The sequence below is a fragment of the Poecile atricapillus genome, chromosome 9 (genome assembly GCF_030490865.1).
Source record: "Poecile atricapillus isolate bPoeAtr1 chromosome 9, bPoeAtr1.hap1, whole genome shotgun sequence".
Taxonomy (NCBI): domain Eukaryota; kingdom Metazoa; phylum Chordata; class Aves; order Passeriformes; family Paridae; genus Poecile; species Poecile atricapillus.
In genome coordinates, this window is record NC_081257.1 from 10587518 (window position 1) to 10610566 (window position 23049).

Genomic DNA, 23049 nt, shown 5'->3' on the forward strand with positions numbered 1-23049 from the left:
GGGAAAGGTGAAAACATCAGAGCAAAGGTCAGGTTAGGGATTTGTGCTTTCTACCTCCCCCTATTGTGCTGATCCTACACCATTTAAACTTATTAGAGAGCTCTAGCAAATGCTTCCGCTGGGATTTGTGGTGATGGAAGTATGAGTCTCCATGTGAAGATGGGGAGATAGGTACCTCACTGTACTTTAATGTCAATTATTGATCTGATTTTTGTGGGAGTTGTTAAATGAAACTTTGTGTGCTGCTCAGATCATATGCAATGTAAATGTGTAGTTGTAGCTAGATGTTAGTTTGGTATTCAGGGTTATTTTAGTGTTCAGCTCCCACTGATTTTGATGAGTTTAGATGTGCTCTGTACAGCTGTAAGTGAACGAGCTAATTTAATGGAAATTTTATAACTATGTTATAGGTCTCATGCCATGGCATAGGTTAAAGCTTTAGGATTTTTAATCTTCTAGCTTTTGGGAATATTTAGTATTTTGATCACGAAAAAGAGAGCCTAACAACAGAATAAGGAGATTAATTAATTTTTGATTCCAAAAAAAATGCACCTTTCCTTTGGAGAGGTACAGCCTTTACTGGTGGTGATGTTTGCTGTGCAGAAGGCCTGGAAACATCTGCACACTGAATTGGGATGCAGTGCCCTGAGATGCCCATTGCCTGTAGCTCTGTTCTACATTGGGGAGCAGTCTTGAAAGCTGTAGTAATCTGCTGTGAGGGGAAGTGAATGAAATCTCTTCCCTGCTCCTTGAGGAACAGAGTAGAAAGTAAAGGGATTAAAATGCACAGTCAGTATGGGATGTTCTCTAGATGACATCAGATTTTCTTACCTGTGGAAAACAAGGAATAGCTCAGTATTCAGGCTCTGTAAGAGGATCCTGAGGCTGAAGAAATTAGAATTCATGTGACTGAGCTGACTACGAGGTGTTTTTCAGAGGTATCCTTATTTTTCTGAGTTTTTAGTTACATTGCTTCAGACTTAATCCATAACTATGGAAAGATTTATGCAATATTCTCTTCAGCTGGTGAGTCTGTGCATCTAATGGTTTAATTGGATTCCTATGTGCAATTTTTAACTGGTACTTACTTACAGTTATGGTAGGAAGTCTAATGGATTTAGGAGTCAAATTCAGCTTTGTGATACCCAAAACTATATGCCCAGGTGCTGGCTGCAGCCATAATTAATAGAGCCTCTATCACTGACTCCTAATGAGACCTGCAAGTGATGCATCCGAGATCCACCTCATAAGCTTTTTTCATTCAAATATAGGGGCAGAAAACAAAAAATTTAGAGAAACTCCAAAAGGAAAAGCAATGCTTTATATTCCCCCCAGACCAGCAAAATTGAGGGACCTCTGATTCCACAGAATGCACAACATCTATTGGCTGTTCCAGGTTATTCCAAGATACCCACTCATGTTTCCCATAAGCCAAAGCTAAATAGCCTTGTGATGCTGCCTTAGGACAGCCTTGTCCTGCTTCTGCAGCAGCCTCGACTCTCAGGTGTTTGCAGTACCTTTTCAGCTCCTTCAGTTCTTAAGACAGCACAAATAATTAGCAGTCAGAATTTGGACCCTAAAGTTTAATAAATGTGGAAATCTCAAATGGTTTTTTACTAGCAATTTTTTTTTAAAAAAGGCCAAGTTAATTCAGGGTAATCAGCTCAGCCTCATCTGTTCTTACAAAAAATAAAACATTTGTTGACATCAGAAACAATTAACATATTTATTGATGTTGCTTGAGCAGAATTTTTCTGATTTAAATGAAAGATTTACTGATCATGGAGGGATTGTTTTATATCTCAAAGGATTTTAGGAAGTGAAATAGTATTGTATGCATTCACACTCTAGGCAAGTGTCTTGTAAACAGCCTAAATGTGATTTTGAATAAATTGAAATATAGACTAAGTGTGTAACAATTCTATTTTTAGATGACAGCTTTTGGAGCATTCCTTCATAAAGGGTCCTTCTGCAGGAATTATTTTAATTTGCTGGATTTGCTGGTTGTGGGCGTTTCTCTGGTATCATTTGGGATTCAGTAAGTACTATACTTATAATCTGAACGATTTATTTTTGCTCTGGGGTTTTATACTGAAATCAGTGTTTCAGCTCCTTTTGTTCCCCCATGGTGTGTGGGTGTGCAGTGTCAGTGCTCAGGGATGGGGCTGGCAAGAGGGAGTGCTTTTCATGGAGAGTGTTGTAATTCATTACTAATATGGGTTGGAAACAAATTACTACTTCCCACAATTACCAAGAGAATGGGAGAATCACCATGACACTGTACAGCAGGTATTTCCTGGAGCTTCAGGAGGTTTAAATCCCTTCTCTGGAGCTATTGTCACATCTGCAATCTAATTTATGAGCCTGGTTTTTCAGAATTGACCTGTGGGGATATGGAACTAGACAGTGTTTGAGGGGAGAGAAGTTGTACCTTAATCAGGACTATAAGTGGCTGTGCAGAGGGTTTTTGTTTTGTTTTGTTTGGTCAGACTAAACATAGTAAAAGAGTCTAAATGTGTCTCTGGATTCATTGAGAGTTTTTTTCATAATAAAAATAATCTGTGAAAGCCTTAGTGACTTGAAGAGAGCTGGGGAGGGTGTCAGGCAGCTGCTCCCCACTCTGAACCCTGCTGGTACCAGAGCTCCCACTGAGCAAGCTTTCAGTTCCACAGGGTGCTCTTTGAAACACTGTGCACCCTTCCTCAAAGTGCAGTCCTGGCTACCTAACCAGAGAAAATCAAAGTCATTGGAGATCTTTTGATCTCAGGTTAGTTGGAAATGGAAGGATTCATTGATTTACAGGATTTACACAGGGTCTTCAAAAGAGCTTGTCAACACTTGGGGAAAAATACTTTGGGGACTGTTTTGTGCCATTATAGCCTTAGGTTAACTTCTGAGCTGTTAATTCCAAATTTGCTCCAGAAATCAAAATGATTCTTATGGTATTTAGGAGATAGATACTATTTTCTAATAATAAAGAATCAATAAAGAATAAAAACCCCCTTTTATACATATCTTGAGAGTTCTAGTTGGAGGTTTTTTTTTGAATTTCACATTTCAGGAATTTGCAAGGATATTGTTATTCTGTAATACAATCAGTTACCTTAACAGTAACAGTATATTTTTTTTTTTTCTTCTAGATCAAGTGCTATCTCAGTCGTGAAGATTCTCAGAGTTTTAAGGGTCTTGAGGCCTCTAAGGGCAATAAACAGAGCAAAAGGACTTAAGGTGTTTATTTTTATTTTTTAAGTTATATTTCTGTTGGCCTGATCCTTCAGTCCTGCCTCAGGTTAGAAATTCTTGCTAACAAGAAATGGTCTGCAGAAGTCCACAGAGCAAGGACAGAAATCAGCTCCTGATTCTTAAACATATCTGGTGTTAAGCAGCCCGAGCTCTGCCCACAGTTACAGCAGTTTGTGTGTGGAGGAGCTGCCACTGAGAGCAGGTTTAGACTGTGGTGAACAAACCTGTCAGTGCATTTTAATTGTTTATCCATAGTGCCTGTGTAATTTCTAACCAGTTCATGTTGATGGGTGTGTGTCAACAGACTTACAGGCAAATTTAGAAAAGTCAGATTAAAGTGTTCGGTATAATGCTGGCAACAGGAAAATAGTAATTTTAAAAAAGAATGAAGAAATTACTTTTGTGATATGTAGTCTGTGACAAATTGCATTGAAACATTTTTTTTTTTCTTTCTTTCCAGCACGTTGTTCAATGTGTCTTTGTGGCTATTAGAACTATTGGTAATATCATGATTGTTACAACTCTGCTGCAATTCATGTTTGCTTGTATTGGGGTGCAGCTGTTTAAGGTAAGACACTCTCAGAACTTAGAGTGCATCAAGAAAAGAAAAGCTGAGTTGAATTCTTGGTGGTTTGCTGCTGGAGCTGGGCTGGTCCCATCCTGAAACAATCATAGTATAAAAGCATGTATTTTGCATATTCTGCATTTTGTCATTGCTTTTTGTTTTTATGTGTAGGGAAAATTCTACAAGTGCACAGATGAGGCAAAACAGAACCCCGAGGAATGCCGGTGAGGAGATCTTTGGTCTAAGAATGTGGCACGTTATGTTCTGAATAACTTAAACTGTGTATGGGCAGGCATGTGTCAGGCCACTTAGGGTTGTGTAAATTCCAATTGTCATCTTAATCCCACCAGAAAACACAGGTTAGCAAGGAAATAAAACAAACATGAGGAGGCAATGTAAGAAACAGATTTGAATAGTGCATTGAGTCGCTCTGAGGTCAGTTCAGTATTTCACTAATGACAGTTTCCTTCCCACAGAGGGATTTACATCGTTTATAAGGATGGAGATGTCGATAGTCCCATGGTCAAAGAGAGAGTCTGGCAGAACAGTGATTTCAACTTTGATAACGTTCTCTCTGCTATGATGGCCCTTTTCACAGTCTCCACCTTTGAAGGCTGGCCAGCGTGAGTGGGTTCTCCATGTTTGCACAGCGTTCTGACGAGAGTTGCATTTTCCAGAACAATTCACTATCATTTACCAGACATTTTTGGGCAATAAAGCAGTTTTAAGTGGTGGTGTAAAAAGGGAGGAAATAAAGAAACCTGTTATCCTGAATCTGGGCACTTATCCCATATTTCAGGAAAAGTAAGAAAAGGTGAACTTTTTTATATTGTTGGATGCCTGGTCTTGCTACATTTGCTATAAGAAACTACTCCTCAGCTCTAATGGAAGTAACAATTTTAGATGCTTATCCATCAGTGGCCTTAAAATAAAGCTAATTTGAAAGTTTTAGGCCTTCAAGTAAACCTTTTAGTAGAAAATCAGACAGCAGTACACACATAGAGAAACCTAGGAGCAGCTAACTGCCACTCACTATTTCCCTAAATGAGAAAATTGTATTTGGGGAAATAAATAAATGAAAACTACAACCATTGTGTCACTAACTTAATTCTTTCAGAAAAAAAAAAAATAACAATGTGTGCTGTGATTATTCTGGTTTCTGTATTATTGCAAGCACTGTCAGTAAATAGAAGACAATAACAGTGAAAATTGAACCATTTCTGGAACTTGTCCTCTGAGTTTGCATATTTTACTATTTTCTCATTTTAATGGTAATAAAGATAAAATTTTGTTTGTTTTTCAGGCTGCTATACAAAGCCATTGATTCAAATGGCGAGAATGTAGGACCTGTATACAACTATAGAGTGGAGATCTCAATTTTTTTCATCATCTATATCATCATTATTGCTTTCTTTATGATGAACATATTTGTTGGTTTTGTGATTGTTACGTTCCAAGAACAGGGAGAGCAAGAGTACAAGAACTGTGAGCTGGACAAAAATCAGGTTAAAATAAATAATGAATTCTTAAATTTTGAAAGTAGCCTTTTTTGTTTATGCATGAAGAGCTTCCTTTCTGCTTTGGGGCAGAAGAGGGCACCAAACACATAGCTTAGTATTTATTAATTTGAGTTTTTTACTATCTGGGTATTTATTTAATTGGGTATTCAGGTTGTTGTACCTTTCTGTGAGCCCAACCCATCAGTGTTTTCGTTGTGACAGGTGACCACTGAGCTTGTTGGCTTCTTAGCATCTTGCTTTTTGGTGTCACATTGATAAGAATTCAGCCAGGTTTTCCTGAGACATAGATAGGTTTTACACTAAGAACTGGAAAACAGCTTCTGTGTTCCGAATAGTCTGAGAGTGTCCAAAGTTCAAGGGTTCAACATGTTCCACTTCTCACCCCTCTTTATTTAGAAATTCACAGGGGATATTTTGATGAAAATCACAAAAATCTGTCCTCATTTACTGTTTAATCCTTTGACTGAGAAACTCTTAAGTCACGATTTTTAGGTATTTTTGGCTGACTGTAACACTTCATTTAAAGAAAGCCAAGCATGAGACTGTGGCCAGAATTTTTTCTGCACCCTGTGCCCCATTAGTCAGGGCTTGTAAGAATTCCTCCAGACAAGTAGGAGGCCCTGCCCTGAAGATTTTGGGCACTAAGAGATTATGAGTTGAATCCATGACGTTCCTACATAGGTGATTTTGCTGGGCAATTTAACTGAGCTATTAGAAGTAACACCTCAGTATTTGTTCTGCTGACTCTAGGTAGAGTTTTATGCTATGCAGGCCTATTGGTGGTTGAAAAGGGAGTAAAGGCAAAAAATGGTTTAAAGATGACTTAATATTCCTGTTATGTACTATACCCATACACACTATAGTATATTAGTGTACAAAGGCAAAACCCTGCAGAATTTCATGAGCATTATTTGATTTTTGCATGTGGCTGAGTAGTAGATATGGCTAGAGCTGTGAATAATCAAGTAAGGATTGGTGACTTCCTTGTGCACTTTATTAATGCTTAATAGTAGAAGGCCCTGAATCAAGTAGACAGATTGGTTTTGAGAGATATATTTAACAATTTTTACTTAATCATTGTATTACCAGTTGATTAACTGCTGAGTTTTAGTCTGACAGTTTTTGCTGTATTTGCTTTTCAGCGTCAGTGTGTAGAGTATGCCTTGAAGGCACGTCCTCTCCGTAGATATATTCCAAAAAATCCTTACCAGTACAAGTTCTGGTATGTGGTGAACTCTACTGGATTTGAATACATCATGTTTGTTCTCATCATGCTGAACACCCTTTGCTTGGCTATGCAGGTAGGAAAAGCAAAAACTCTCTTGAAGCTGTTGGCATAAATTGAGGGGAAGGATATGGATGATATAATGCCTTTAAATTATGGCAACCGGTATTTTGCCACTTCTGATCACAGTACTTTTCTGTGACATGTTCTAGTTGTCTCTTTCTTTCCCTAGTATTTCAGATTTTCATTAGAAAAGCCATGGTTTGAATTCAGTTTACAAAACCATTCTGCTCTTTTCAGTAAAGTTCCATTCACTGTCCTCTTAAAAATACACCTCCTACACACTGTGTTATTTTGTGACTACCATACTTCAGGCTTTCTAAGCAGGTGTGACACAAATGTGTGTAATTTTAAAACCTTGCATAGAAAACTTGGGAAACTGTTGTTATCTAATACTCCTCTTCTGAGGGAACAATTTTCTCTCTGGAGATTCCCTTAGGATGTGGAGGAATGACAGTTTTGTTCTGCTCAGTGCCTAAACAGAACAGATTTATACAGTTCCATGTTTGACCAGAGATACTCAGCTAATCTTCCATGTATATAGATGTGCTTCATAAATTCTACTGGAAAATGTTTTCCTATGCTGCATTTTTGTCAACTTTGTCTTAGTCTGCGCATAGTCTTTGTCTTAGTCTGCATTCACTGAATATTTTAAAGCCTTTACTTTTGTAAATATTTTATTTTTCATTCACAGCACTATGGACAGTCTAAGCTATTTAATGATGCGATGGACATTATGAATATGGTTTTCACAGGAGTGTTCACTGTTGAAATGGTTTTGAAACTGATTGCATTCAAACCCAAGGTAAGTTTAAGATATGCTTTAATCACCACAGGAATTAAGTATAATGAGTTTCACACTTGTGTATTATTCAGAGAACAAAAAGAATCAACATTTCCCACCTTTATCTGTCAGAGAAATTATAATAGAAGTGTAACTCCAGGAAATGAAATGCAGATATCAGAAAAAAGTCTTACAAAGTGGTTGATGAGATCTGGAATATTTTGAGGTAATGAAAATGTCCCATTCTAAATCAGATAAGTAGTTTCCTGCTACAAGCATTACCATTGTCTCCTGTTCTAGGTACTACATTCATTACTTGACACTAAATTAATCTCCAGTAAAGACCTGTATCCTGTATAATTTCCAATTCTAAAATGTGAAATAATGTCTTTATTTTATAACATATAGCCAAGTATTACAAACATACACATAAATAATTTACATATGCAATAATGTAGATTTCAGATTTACAGATTTTTAGATTTTTATGTTTTCAGTTATATATATGTAATATTTGGTAGAAGGCCCCACACTGAGTGGTTGATTCCTTGTTTTAAAGGGACACTGTCAATATGAATGATGCAGACACATTTTCAAAAGTAGATTTGCAAGAGAAACTGGTAACTATAATTGAAAAAAAATATAAAACTATCCTGTGGCAGTTAATGCAGCCTTTTTGTTCAGTTCTCATACTGCATTTAGGAAGGGCAGAAATTAATAATGAAAAACCAGACTAAATTTGTTTTTAATACAATGAAACGAATGTTTACTCTGGGCTATGTAGATGAGTAAAATATGTTCACTTGCTACACTTGGAATTTGAAAAACACAGATGAGCCATTTGAAGTTTACTGCTCTCACCATCCAAGATGGGTACTTTTTGTTTTCCCCTGGCTTTGTTTTAAAGCAGCCAGGGTATTTATCTGCCTTGTGTGAGCTGTGCCCTTTGCTGGTGAAGCAGCCCTGGCTCTGCGGGCAGCCCCGCTCCTGCTCCGGCCGGGGAGTTCAGCGCTCACAGCACGGCTGCCCAGAGCTCAGGCTGCAGCAGGTGGACAGCAGCTTTCCAAACTTCCACAACTATTTATTCAGCCTGCATTTAGTACTCAGCTTGGCTGTACAGCTACTTGGTTTAAAGCCAGCTCGTATTTGCCTGCAGAAGTGAAGAAATTATCCGTCACTTGAGATCTGGTGTTGAGATGTGAACTGTGGAGTTCGGGGTGAATGTTCACCCGCTCTCCCGTGGTCTCGCTCTGCACTGTCCAGTTCATTGTACATTTCTAATGAATTTATTTGTATTTTTGTGTCAGCTATCTTATTTAAATGCTAAGGGTTTCACATTAAGAATAACACAATATGAGGCCCCAGAGGAGATAGCTCAGCTGTGTGGACCACAGTGTCATGAGTATGCTGGTTGTGTTTCCTGATCTGTATTTCCTGTTCTATATCCTTGTTTTGCACAGAGGACTTTGCTGCATTTTATCATCTGCTTTTTGAAAGAAGATTGTGAATCCTTGTATGGTTCTCCATGCACTTGTGACTGTAGTCAGAAATAGCAGCTAATGCCAAACACAGTGGTCTGATCATGAGTGTACAAATCACAGTGCTCCATTTGTACTGTGGGCTTCCTACTCGTTAGCAAATGCAATGTCTTAAAACTGGTCTCTGAGACTCTGTACAATTTGAGCTTTAATTCTGTTGCAACATGCTTCTATCTGACTGGATGCTTTCACTGTGAGACATCCCTGGATCTGAACCCTGAGAGTTTAAAGGGCAGACACTGCCAGTGGAAAGGCCTCATTTCCTGAATTTAAGTTCCCCATAGATGCAGAACACCTTAAACTTCTTAATTAGCAGGACAAGGTTTAAAGACCATGATAATAATCAGACTTTTGGAAAAGATAAATTAGCAGGAAGGGAATAAAGTATATTTAAGGTTGTTCCTGTTATTTTTTGGAGATCGTAACCTTTTAAATTATCAGACTCTCTTTAACAAAACCTATTGGCAACACACATTACGTAGTTCATTAATAATCACAAATCAGCTAGCAGCCTTAAGCAGAATTTTAACGTCTTTAATCTAAATTTCAAAATAGATGCATGTTTAAAACAACAATTAATTTCTTTAACTTCTATTAAGGTTTAATAATAGTAGGAACAATCTGAAACCAAACTTAATGCTTTGCTTTAGGGTCCATGAGGGAAGACTGGTAACTACTTCTATGTCTGTGTCACTGGTGGGTGGGTCTCTTAGGCTAGTATGACAGAATAAAGTTTTATTTATTAATTCTGTGCATTTAAAAAGTTATTTCAGAGATGTTCAAAGCATCAAATAAAAGCTCCATTTAACTCAGTAAAAATAAGAATAGATAAGAACCTGTTAGTTTTTATCTCATCTGCTTGACAGTGTCCCCTTAATATGTTGACAAAAGTCCTGTGAAAACGGTGATCTTTTGGTATTGCTGGTCATATAAACTTAAGACAACTACAAATGATTGCTGCTCCTCCTGTGATATTGTGTTGTGTAAAACCAAGGCACTGCAGGCTGCCTTCCAGCTTTGAAATACATAAAACCTGGAGAAGTGCTCAATAGTAAAGGTGATGCTGAGTGTCTGGCACACTTGACTGGGAGATTGGATCACACGAGGCTTTGGAGAATGAGGCCCTAAATTTTCCAAGAGATTACTAAAATAACTAAAATATTTATGTGGTAGATGTATGTAAACATATTCTGTTGCTAATTCTCTATGCCTACATATTCCCCAGGATCTGTGATTTTGTCCTCTGACATTCCTTAATGAGCAAATTTTTCATAATATAAGCTAAAAGAACAGGTCTTTTTCTTCACATTTGCTAAAATCTGTTACTCAGCATGGTTCAGTGCCATTCAAAACAAAATACAGCTATGGAATCAAAAATAATCCATCCACACATTCTGTATGTACAGCCTCCTGGTAGCCAGTTGTTGCTTAAACTTGTAATGATTTTCCATGTCGTTTTACATCAGATTTTTGTAAGAAAAAAGGAAAGATGGCTAGTAAGTGAATTGATCTTGGGTCCTTGCAGTGGTGAAAACAACTTATTTGCATGATGTTTATTTGCTGTGACTTGTCCATTCCTCCCTTTTCCAAAACCATCTTTATTTTCTCTTAGTTTTTTGTTTATTTGTATGCTTTTGCTTTTCATATTAGTTTGAACAATATTTGTCTATACTGATGGAAAAGGTTTCATTAAATAAATAAATAAATGTGTAAATTATTTTAGCTGTAAAGTGTTTTAGCTGTATTGAGCCAAAATGTGATTATTTTTTTTTATTATTTCGGTGCTTTATCCTGTAGCATGTCTAGTAAACTAATTTTTTCTGTAGCTGAAATTATCCTTTATTTGGAGGACCTTTTTTGTTCCCATTGTAGAGGAAGATGGATAGCACAGCTCAGGATTGTGCTGATTATGTGTTTGCTGTTTGCCAATAGTCTATTTTGTGTACATATAGAGAAAAATATTGGTATTCTAAAATCAGGGAAGATACTTAGAAATAAGGAATATGAATGATCAGGAAGAATATGATGAGAGCAGCTCCCTTTCTTTGGCTGGCAGCTGCTAATCTCACTAGGATTATACATTTCAGTATTGTTGGGGAGGTTGAGTGTGATTCTCAATAGAACTTTGGGAATGGCTCGTTCCCATGAGCAGGATGAGTAAGGAGGGAGCAGTAGGGAATTGTGCAAGAGCTCTTTGGAGTGGAGGCATTTCCTCAGGAGGCCAAATCCATGAGTGCTGGCTTTTGCCCCAAGACTGGAATTGATGGTTAACCCCAAGGAACCAGAGTAGTGCAAAGGGCTGTAGAGATAACAATAATCTGATCATTTTCCTCTTACAGCCCCTTCCTTAGACAAAGGAATGATTGTAGCAATTTATGTTTAAAAGAGCAGCATTAGAAACATAATGAGCCTTTCCTGACCCTGCTGCCTCTCCAAGAATGAAATGTAGAAGCTGTTGTGTGCTATAGCAGCTCTCTCATAGTCTTCAAGAGCAATTTTGAACTCAAAATAATCCTTTTTTCAAATATTAATGCACTCAGGTGCATTAGTTTAAACTGTGAGATTACTAGAAATTCTAACAGTTTAAAATCTTGAGAAAAGTATCAGTCCAATTCTAAAATCAGTTTTGGAAAGGATTTTGCTTTTCTCTGCTAACAACTCATGTAATAACTTAAACTACTCAGCTAAAACACTATATTTAGAGCAAACTGTAATAAAAAGTGTAACTAGATATAAGGTTAGATTAGCATGTTTGTAATTTTAAACTTCTTGGTAAATGTATTATTTTAGAGCTTCAATAGTGGCTGAAAAGTTAGTATTTTAAAATTAATTACCAAGAAATGTGCATGTAAACAATGTACATTTCAGCTTTTCTCATGTAATGCACATTCCTTAGTCATGGTGGAATGATAGTTTAATACATCTGAATAAGGTAAAAGGCAAGTTCAGTAATTTTTGCAGTTCTGAATTTCTATAATAACTAGGAAAAAGCCACATATTGCAAAAAACTCTGGTGTCCATAATCATCTTAACAATTGTAATACATCTTGATTTGTTCCACACTGGAACCTACCTGGAGGACTCTTCTGAAGTTCCTCTTTGCTCAAACATGCAGTGTTATGCCCACAGTTAATTGCATGATAGCCATTTCTAACCCTTTGCAGCCATGTCCCTCACACACGTGGGGAATATATTTAAAGATGTAAAATGTCAGAAGGCTGATGAAGCAATTGATGAAAATGGGTTTTCAGACACTGGACTGGCTGCACCAACCAAAAGCATTAAGAAATTGTTCAGGTTGCTGTGGTTCACTGGCTTCACTGGCTACAGAATCAGCCTCTGACTGCAAGTGTAGGATGAGTTCCCATATTAGACCTAGTTTATGAATAGAAGATTAAATCAGTTCTCTAATCTCTATGCACAGTTTCACATTAATAACTGTGCATGTTTAGCCAGTGGTGAGACTTGACCCTTTGAATATTTTTATCAATCACTTAGATAAGACTATCACAAAATCCTTGATGTTAAGGAGGTTTCAATTGGCTTGGTTTTGCAGAATTACAGCAAAAGGGGTCTTGTCCTCATTAGGGTATATAGGTAAGAATTTTTCAGCCTTGCTAGAAGCCCAAAACCAATTTTGGATGATGGCTTGCTTGCCAACATCGTGCTTATCTGATGGTGTGTTCTGCATGTGTAGAGTGTGTGTGTGTCTGTGTGTGTGTCTGTACATGTATATATATAATTATATATATACACACACATGCACATATATGTTGCTTTTCCTTCAGTAGGCAATATTGTTTGGTTTTGTTTTGTTTTCTCATTAGACCACAGGTTTTGTTTAACTAATTTCTGTTTATGCAAAACTAAACAGAAGTATGCAAATATTTGACATTTCATGTGTAATCACAAACGTTTGCACCCTGCCTGCTCTGTTCAGGGCTATTTTAGTGATGCCTGGAATACGTTTGACTCCCTCATCGTTATTGGCAGCATAGTAGACGTCGTTCTCAGTGAAGCTGATGTGAGTATATCCCAGCTTACTTTCCCCAGTCCCTACTTCTCTTTCTCTGTCTCCCCACTATTTCCATCATCTGGACAAGTCACAGATTTTGATCTGATGTTTCTAAAGTTTTGAGTACAGACCAGTCATAGGTCAATTATGTTGATATGGGAAATAAATAGCCTTTTTTTTCTACCAATTTTTTTTAGCTATGAAAGGGAAAGTTTAGATTGTATAGTGGTACATCAGAGAAGCCTAGAGTGTTTCTGTGTTATAACACTGTCCTTTTCTTCTCTTTTTCTGTTTGTGTTTTTCTCTTGCTCTCTTTCTGCTGAATGCTTGTCCTAACAGCACTATTTCACTGATGCATGGAACACTTTTGATGCCTTAATTGTTGTTGGTAGCGTCGTTGATATTGCTATAACAGAAGTTAATGTAAGTAGCAACTGTTCATGCACTAAATTGCTGTCATCAAGAAATACAGAAAATGTAAACTTAATCCCAAAAAAGTCCTTTTTTAGAAAAGCATGTTTAATCCTGGAATCAAAGAGCAAAACACTGATACAGATGTTTGTACAAGCTGCTGTTATTTATTTATATACTTGTATAGTTGCACATGCACACAGCACAGTGAGACAATAAAAATTGTTTTTCTATATATGCACAGAAAATATTTTAAAAAAGGGAATTAAGCTTATGTTGCTATCTTACTTGAAGCCCATTGCTTTTTGTAGGTAACTTGACCAAGATAATTGGAGATTCTGTAAGTTTGTAGTGGCTTGGTTTAACAAACAATGATTTCTTTTTCTGTGAGAGGTTTGGGCTGGGAGGGGTGCTGGCATTCATATCTTAGGAGGTAGCAGAAGAAGGGCACATAGAAAGTCAGGCTTTCCATGCTGTGGAAAATAGAATGTTTATTTTTTCCCGGTCCTTTTGTGTTTTATATCCTGCAGTAAGTGTTTGGAAGTTTGAATTACTCTTAAAGTACTCGGAAAACTCCATCTTTCCCAGAATTTTGTCTGGTGGCCATTGCACATAATAGGTGTTTGGGCAACAGATTCACCCTGAAATTGCTTCCTGGTCTTGTGTTAAACTGTGGCAATCTCATGACTGACTAAATTTCTGGAAAGAAAATGGAGGAGCAATGAGAGAACATGGGAGCAGAAGAACTTAATCCTGACCTTTAAATTTCAGACTGATTTTTCTCAGTTCTGTGGGGATGGATCTTTCTGTGAACTGAAGGACCTTGAGCTGACAGGGGGGGTCAGGCAGCCCAGAGCTGCAGTGTCCCCTTGAGACTTTCTTAAAGTATAATTATTCTTCATGGAGCACATCTTTTAAAACCTGCCTCTGATTAATTTTTTACTGTTTTTTTCCTTTGTTTTGTTTAGTTTAGGGGTTCCCCCCCCACAAAGAGTTTTACACTTAGAGCTCAAGTATTTGCAATTTATCCACGATTTCCATTCACAGTAGTACTGGTGTAGGTGAGCAGAGTATTTGAGGAGAGTAAAAAGACCAATAATTTAGAATAGCTTTCCCTCATAACTGCAAAAGATTGTAAAGAGATGGAAAGATAGCTCAGAGGTACTTCCATGAGCAAAGCAGATGTGTCTGTTCTCAGCAGTGTTTGGGCAGTGATAATTGGGCAGCACTACTTGTAACTGGTCACTGCTGAGCTGTCAGCTGTGAGGAACACTGGGATTTAGCAATTCTCACAGTGGTCTTGAAAATATTCTGGAGACCAAGTAATGAACTCCAAGATAAATACACACCACAGTCAACTACCAGCCCTGCCATTTCTTAGTTTTCCTATTACTCTCACAAGAGAAAAAATGCTCATCTTTGATTTCTTCTAGTTTTACACAGCAGACTCTTTGTGTACTAAGCATTGTCTGTTTCTGGTCTTGCCACTTTTCTGTGCTTTGTTTGTGCAAGTCAAGAATGTATTATGGTTTCAGTATATTTCTGGCCTTGATTTCCCATTTCCAACATGAAACATTTAATGTTGCAGAGTGTCCAGGGAAATTTAATAGATTTTTACTTTTACTGTTTTTATTCTACTGAACTATTCCTAGTTTAGTGTTAGATTAGTTTAGTTTAAATTTCTGTTATCCAAATCCAGTATTCCAGAATCTTTTCCTCAGTATTTTTTCAGCATTCTGAATTGTGCCATTCCACCTGTATTGGTTAACAGTGGCAGTGATCGTGGGAAATGTACATCTCTGCTGAGATGCTAACAGGACCTTGCTTCCAATGGGATTTCAAGCATGATGAAATAGCACCTGTGAAAATTCCCACTATAGAAACTGCTTGAGCTGAGGAAGCTCAGCCTTGTTTGAGGGCTGATTTGGAGCAGGGTAAATCACCTGCACTGACAGAAAATCGGGTGTTGTTGCAGTCCTAATTGCAGGGACACAACCATCTTGATTGAATAGTGCAAAGGAGATGTGGATGTGAATATTTCATGTCCTCAGTGTGAACTAAACATTCCTATAGGATTGCAGATGTGATTGCCCCAAGCTGTGGAAACAGCTCAGCATCATTCTGACAGTGCAGCTGGGGATGCTTAGATCCAGTGCAAAGGCCAGTGAGACTGGAAATTAAATGTCATCTCTTTTATTTTGCTGTTAATTTTTCTAACATTTTATAAGAATATATATGCTTCCCTGAGGCTGAGTCTTCTGATCCAGTAACCTCCCATTCTCACATAATACAAGAAATTTACTGTGGTTTGAATATTTTTGGGGTCTGTGGAAGTCAGTCTTTAATGTATTTAGCAATTTACAGGATTGGTCAGCATTCTCAAGGACTGGATCAGTGACCAACTCCAGAAATGAACCACCTCAGAGCAACATATATTTTGGAAATAAAAAATTTTCTGTGATTATCTTTTTAATTTACTCTGTCATTTAATATCCCTTCCTTCAACCTCCTTCTTTTATGAACCTAATTGGTTTTCATGTCCATTTTATTTTTAGAAATTATTAGAGGCAAGTATATATAAGTAAATATACATGTGGTATAGCAATAAAAAAATTAAAACCACTACTAAAACCTATACAATTACTTCTGGGTTCTGTGGCCTTTTGTTTTCAGAAACTTTCACATGACATGCAAGATCTTGTGTGGTCATAGAAATGGTTCTTTTTCAACTAAAAAAGCAGAGTAATGATTGGCAGACACAAAGTGTAGCCAGTCCAATCTGGGAGAGGGACGTATATAACTTATGGGAATGACAGATAAATAAATTTGAAATAAAATCTGAATAAATAAGTTGTTAAAAGGAAATAACATACAGTTTTCAATCTGGCCTGACTGTACAGGCATGGTCTTACTTGTCAGCTCAGAAGCCATTTGGATGACCAACACTGAATGACTTAGAAGCATGATCACATTGTTGCAGTAATGGTTGTGAAGGTTTTAATTCACATTTTTTATTTAAGTTTCTTTTACCATTCATGTGCTGCCAAAACACTGAGAAAATAGTGGAGAGTTCCCTTTCCTCATATTTTATGTAAATTATTAATGTCATCTCTATGGGACTGATTTTATTCTTGACATTTAAAAAATCTTCAGGTTTTCTGTTGAAATAGGGCTTAAAGGAACAGCATTTATGTCTTCCTCCTGAGCCCCTCAGAAAACCCATCTGTCTTGAATCTTGATCTTATGCTTGTGTGGAGGAGTGGAGTAAAGCCTCATGCCTGCCTCCTGTAAGAGATTCTGGATTCAACTTTGGACAACAAGAGTCCAATTCAGTTTGAGTACCACTTTATGCACCCCTATCATATGTTAGAACTTAGGTGTTGGTGCCAGTAATTTGTATTTTTGACTACTGTTATATTTTGTAAAGTTTTGCAAGCATCACTCTTTAGTCTTAAGGGTAGGTCAGAAAACTGCATTCTCATACAGCTTTGCCTTCGTTAGTGTGAAGTCTCAGTGTAACATCAAATCTCTAAAGTGTTGCAATATCTAATTTGGAGCCAGAGATAAATTTCTGAGCTGCTTTCATTGTGTTAATGATGAAATAATTTATTTACGTTATTGTACAACAAAATATTTATTAGTTATCATATAATACCAACATATCAATTGTGAATTTAGAGCATAAATCCATATTTTATAGGGGAAGAAGTGCTTATGAAAAATCTTTTCAGAGGGTTTCTCACATTGACTTAAAATTTTAATTAGTTGATATTTATGGGCACTTGCTTCATGTTGAACAGGGAATATAGAGGGCACTGATAAGACTGTGAAGAAAATTTCTTGCTCACATCTGAATTGCAGTAACTATTCTCTGAACAAATCGTGTGTGTTTATGCACATGGACACACAGCACACATTTCTGGAGATATTTTGGCAACCTGAATGTTTTGCTATATATGGTATAGTCATCAAATGTGTTTGTCATTCAGATGTTCCTTTATTTATGGTGATGAGGACATTATCATCATGTGTCATTTGTTCTGACATACTCTTGGACCCTTTGGCACGATATGTAAAAAAGAAGCTTTTGACCAACACCATTTACTAACATCACTGGTTTTCATCATGTTTATTTTTTGTTTAAGCACAGTTTGCTTCCAATGCATGATCCAATCTGTTTCACACTGTTCACAGTTTTGACACTGAAGTTCTTTTTAGGCAGGATGTTTATTTTGAACATTTGTTGCAATATGAGGAGTGTAACAAGGAGTTCCTGTTTAGGAAGTGTGCTACATTTTTCATAAACAGCATTAGTGCTTGACCAAAATTCATAGCAGGTTGCAAACATTTTAATCAGTGAGTCAGAAATTTAGGTTGATCTTTGGTTATTTTTTTTGAGGACTGGGATTGTTTGAGGAAGAAAACTGTTGTGTTGCACTTCAATTAAGTAAAAAAACAAACATCATATATTACTGCCTGTTTGAGGTGTTTAAGGATTGGCTCAAGATTTCTTGGTTATGAAGTGTTTTGCTGACCTGGGCCCCAAGTGTAACTGGTGCATGGCTGGCAGAACAGGCAGAACAATGAGGACAGTGTCTGTGCTCATTCCCCTCATTGCAGTGTGTCTGTCAGCCAAGCAGGGAAAGCAGAAGCTGTCCATTTATTCCAGCTGTGACCATGACCAGACTTCTAGCAGACAGAAGCACACCTGTCATCTTAGGAATCACACAGTCCCAGCTTTAGGGGGACAAAAAAATCCTAATAATGACCAGCCTGTCCCAAGTGTTTGGGACCAAGTAGCATTGGAATGATTGGTGGAAAATTAGGGGAAAGAGGAGGCTGGAGGTAGATTGTCTGACCACAGGTAATATTTTTATTTTCCTTCTTGTCAATGGATATCATCCCTCTGCTCAGCCTGTACCCCTAAGCCTCAAATCTATTCTAATACTTCCTTATATGTGCAAAATCAAAATGTGCCACCTTCTCATGTGCGTACGTGCACACAGTGTCACTGGTGCTACAAACAAGGTTGTGTTCTTGGGTAGTGCCTGCTTTTTCCTTATCTGTAGGAAGCAGACGCTCTGTTTCTGTCAGTCTGTCTTTTATTGTTTCTGGAGATTGTCTTATCTTTATCTCAGTTCCCAGATGTGAACATTCATGCTGGATGGACACATATAACCATTAACTTTGTCCCCCTGATGAGCATTTCTGTTATAAATAAGTATGAATAATATTTTCTTTTGTGGTGTATCACTACATTAGCTTCAGTGAAATTGGTATTAGTAAAATAAACTAAGCTGCTCTATAATTGGATGCAAATGACAAAGAGGGTAAAAAATTAGATACACTCTAAAATATTGAACCCAAACCATTGCCCAGTGATGAATATTTTCAGCTCCAGTAGGAAAAACTCCTCTTGTATTGGGAGCTCATGTTCATACTTTGTTTCTAGAATGTGTCTCCACCTTGGCATTATTGTACAATTTGATTTTTGTGAACAGAGTGTTTTTATTTTTCATTACTGGCCTGCACTTTCCAGTGTCCGTAATTTGTAATCTCTTGCATATAACATCCTAACACTCCCCAGCAGCATCAGATCAGCCATCAGAAACAGGAAAATGGGACTTCTTAGTCCAAAGAAGCTGAGAAAGAGATTTGTGAGGGGAGTGTGCACTGGGTAGTCCTGGGCATACACCACTGTGCAACCACAAATACCTTCAGTGACCTCCTGACAAAAAGTAAAATGAGGGATCATTATTCTGGAGCAGCTCCAGTAGAACTGATCACATAGGTTGGGTAATCTGACTTCTGCACTTTTAAGAGTGAGAATGAAGTAATTACTAAGACAGTTATATGTAGAAAATGTTGTTTTTACTGCCTTTTCCTTTAGAGAATTTTTTTTTTTCATAACCGAGTCATAATGCAAACTCATTATTTTTTCATTTGGAAATGTGATTAAATAAAAATATGGAAGACCAAAGTATCCTTTTTCTGGTATTATCTGTCCCATTATATATTGCCATCCTAATACTAATACTAACTTATTTGGGGCCCCATCCTACTCCTAATAAAACATAGTGGAAAAAATTCCCAAATGCCAACCCCAAAATTTTATTTCATTTTTTCAAGTGTCAGCTTGTGATGATACTGTAATTTAATCTGATCTCTATCTGTCAAATACTATGTTCAGTTTTTGATCGTACAAAATACCAAAGCAAATTAAGTGATTTGGTCACTATTTAGGAGAGTATCAAGCTCAACCTGAGTCAGTCACCAGAGATTAATATGACATTTCAGGCTTCATTTGCAGAAGGTGTATTTAAACTTTTTTTCTTTAGTTTTAGATTAAATGGATTCTTTTCTGTGCTAAAAAGTCAGTAGCAGTGTGGGTCTGTGTGCACTGGTGCAGGTTTGGGATTGGTTTAGGTAGGCAGCTTTGCAAGATTGCTTCCATGATCCGTGATATTTTGACATTTATGATGTTTGTGATAATGAATTTTTCCTTAATTATGCTTTGATTTTATTTCAAATTGCTGAAATATACAGGCAATTTCTAATGGAGCAGTTGTCTTCCCATAGCAGAAGATTTTCCTTCTGTTTAATATAAATTCTTAGAAAGTTTAGATGTTACAGCTGGTTTTACAAATACTCTGCTTGCTGAAGTTTAATAAGGAGATCTGGGTTTTGGTTAATTTAATACATAAATTTAGTCATAATCCCTTATACAATTAAAAAACTCTTTGTTTCAGAACATATTGATATCCCTGCAGGGCATTAATGTATCCATATATAACTTGCAAATAGTTGAGCAAACTGTTATTTTTACCTCATTCCCCCCTAGTGATGCCTTTATATCATTTTTTTTTTGGAAAAAAAAAAGTGATAGAGAACACAATATTTTAACAATGATCTGATTTTTAAAAAGTACTACTTCTTGCTGCTTTTCTTTACCATCATATGTTCGCATAATATATTTCCAACAATTCTTTTCCCTTCCTTCTCCTCCAGTTTTATGTTGAGTAGCAGCAGAATGTGAGATTTGAGTAGGTGAGGTGTGGCACTGAGTGCATCCCCAGTGCGCTGGGAGCAGCTCTGGGGAGGCATCGTGTTCACTGCTGCTCTGTAGGACAGGAATTGTTCAAAGGTGCTCCTTTCAAAGGAGGATATTTTAGGCAAGAGGGTAAGACTCATCACTGGGATCTAACATCAGAATCCCATTTTTTCTAGTGCTATAAATGTTTTTAAAGACACTCCGGTTTTGGAAGGAGCTGCCGCAAGTTTGTCAAGCAAGCACAGAACATTGGTCCTGTAAGCTTTGCTGCCTGCTCTGCAAAGTGTGTGACCATTTAGGCTCTCAGGAGAGTTTCTTCAAGATCAGACAGAGAGAATAAAAGAGAAAAGTGAGATGTTCCTCACAGCACACAGAGTTTGGCTCTGTGAACAGAAGTTGTGCGTGCCTCTCTGCTCCCTGTAGCTCCTGAGGGCTGCACAGATCTGTGATTCCAAAACATCAATCAAATCCTGATCCCTTTCTCCATGCCTGATGCTGTTAGCTCAGGGCTGGTGAGAGCTTGTGTTGCCTCCTCAGGAGCACTGCTGGGGCAGGGTCAGCCTGCAGGGCTGGCAGTGTTTGTCTGACAGAGCTGTCCCTCTGTCCATCACTGAGCCACCTCAGGGGAATTAACTTCTCTGGAAGGGAGCTCCTGGTGTCATCTAAAACACAATTACTTGACTGTGGTTAGATTCCAGTGATGGAGTAATTAATCTTCAAAAAAGGCAGAGCAGAAAAGGACCTTGAAAGGCTAGTTTGGATCCAAGGCTTTGTTCCTGAGTTTTAGCTGGGCTTTCTGCTATGATTTCATACAACCTGTGAAAATTGATGGCTAACTTTTTTTTTTTGGCCTACCTAGGAACAAATATTTTATTTTATATTTACTTGCCATTGAATCTTTTAAACATGTTTTATACCAGCAGATTTTATTATGAGTCAGACAAAAGTGTTTTAGCATGAGTTAGCCAACATACGAGGATGGTTTCATAAGCAAATTAATGTTTTGTCCAGGACATATATTGAGTTGAAAGATGTTCATTTACCTTTAGAAATTAAAATGTTCTTAATTTTGCTTATGGTTAAGCTAACTTTTTTTTAATCTTTAATTTGATTTTAATATTTAATGTTCTTAATTTCTTAAAGCCAAAGCCAACTGAAACAGTCACAACTGATGAGTCTGGGGTAAGATCAGTAAAGTGACCCCAGTGGTTTTACCTATACTTGAGTTTATTCTTTTTACCATGTCTTTTTTCCACCAAGTTTTTCTGTATTTTTCATTCCTGTCTGACTGCAAAGGTGTTATGCAGTGGTTTGCATTCATTGTCAGTGTTCTATGGGAGTCTATTACAAACGAACCCAATGCGATCCTATTAACAAACCAGAAAACTTGGAAATGCATGTGGTGTGTGAAGCATTTCTACAGGTCCTGTGTTTTCAGCATGTAATTTTTCCTTTCATATCATGATTATCAAGGTGAACAGGCCCTCAAGATACATTTCCAAATCTTACCTCTTCCACCTTTGCACTTCATGTTGTTTTTCTGGAAGTGTTGCATGTTTGAGTTTGTATTTGGTTTGACTTCTCCATGATGCTCTTCAGAACTCTGAGGACAGCGCTCGGATCTCCATCACTTTTTTCCGTCTCTTCCGTGTGATGAGGTTGGTGAAGCTGCTGAGCAGAGGAGAAGGAATCAGAACATTACTCTGGACATTTATCAAGTCATTTCAGGTTAGCACAATTCATTTAAATCTACTTTTTAATTACAACCATTTATACACCAAATTTTATGAAGCAATACCATGTAGAATGCAAAAATATTTAAGTTCATGTTATCAATAATGACATATTTAAATATATTTTCATACTAATGACAAAATTAATTTCACTGATTACTTCTGTGAGTCTGAGGGACATTCTTTGTCATTTAATGTTAGTTGTTACTGTGAGGTTTCTGTGGTACTTCAGGAAAAGGTATTTGGCATATTTAAAAGAGATGGGATAGTTTTGACATACACAGATCTCATGCTTCCACACATTTTTATTAGATGACTAGAAAAGAAGAATTTAACACATCTTTTACAAAAACACAATTTCAGAAGCGAAATAGATACTTGAATCATTGCTCCTGAAAACTGATAAATGTGAAGTTAATGAAACTCTGTAATTGTATAGAAAGAAGTATCTTTGTGTTGTCAGAATTAGTAATGAAAATAAAAGTAAAACCACTAAAGATGATCTTCCCACTGGATTTCTGGCAGAAGTAATTTAAAATACAATGAAGCTGGTATCTATTGCATGCAGCAAATATTAAGTGACAGGTAATAATTGGAAGAAAAACCTTGGAAAAATCTGTGTGGAACAGAGAAATGACTTTTGCAAATGGAAATAGAAATGATGGTTTGAGATTATTAAAAGACAATTCACCTGTCCCTTTCTAGGCTCTGCCTTACGTTGCCCTTCTGATTGCCATGCTGTTCTTCATCTATGCTGTCATTGGAATGCAGGTAATCAGAGAATTTTTTTTAGCACTAAACAACAGCACAGATTTGTCTGAGACTTGTTTCTTAAGTTGCCTGTTGAAACATTCCTTCGATAGTGGTGCTAAGTATAAGGCAGAGCTTTTTTATTTGGCTCTGA

General features: G+C 37.2%; 1 protein-coding gene across 1 annotated transcript in view; it reads left to right on the top strand.

Annotated features, from left to right (window-relative positions):
• The window catches only part of CACNA1D (calcium voltage-gated channel subunit alpha1 D), a 166893-nt gene that overhangs the window by 113338 nt on the left and 30506 nt on the right, over window positions 1-23049 (top strand). Inside the window, exons 23-35 of the mRNA XM_058844779.1 lie at window positions 1932-2038; window positions 3141-3228; window positions 3704-3811; window positions 3980-4032; window positions 4285-4431; window positions 5112-5313; window positions 6471-6629; window positions 7308-7418; window positions 10402-10431; window positions 12876-12959; window positions 21556-21594; window positions 22012-22140; window positions 22851-22916. Coding sequence (XP_058700762.1) covers window positions 1932-2038; window positions 3141-3228; window positions 3704-3811; window positions 3980-4032; window positions 4285-4431; window positions 5112-5313; window positions 6471-6629; window positions 7308-7418; window positions 10402-10431; window positions 12876-12959; window positions 21556-21594; window positions 22012-22140; window positions 22851-22916 — 1323 coding nt within the window. The remainder of the gene's footprint in view (window positions 1-1931; window positions 2039-3140; window positions 3229-3703; window positions 3812-3979; window positions 4033-4284; window positions 4432-5111; window positions 5314-6470; window positions 6630-7307; window positions 7419-10401; window positions 10432-12875; window positions 12960-21555; window positions 21595-22011; window positions 22141-22850; window positions 22917-23049) is intronic.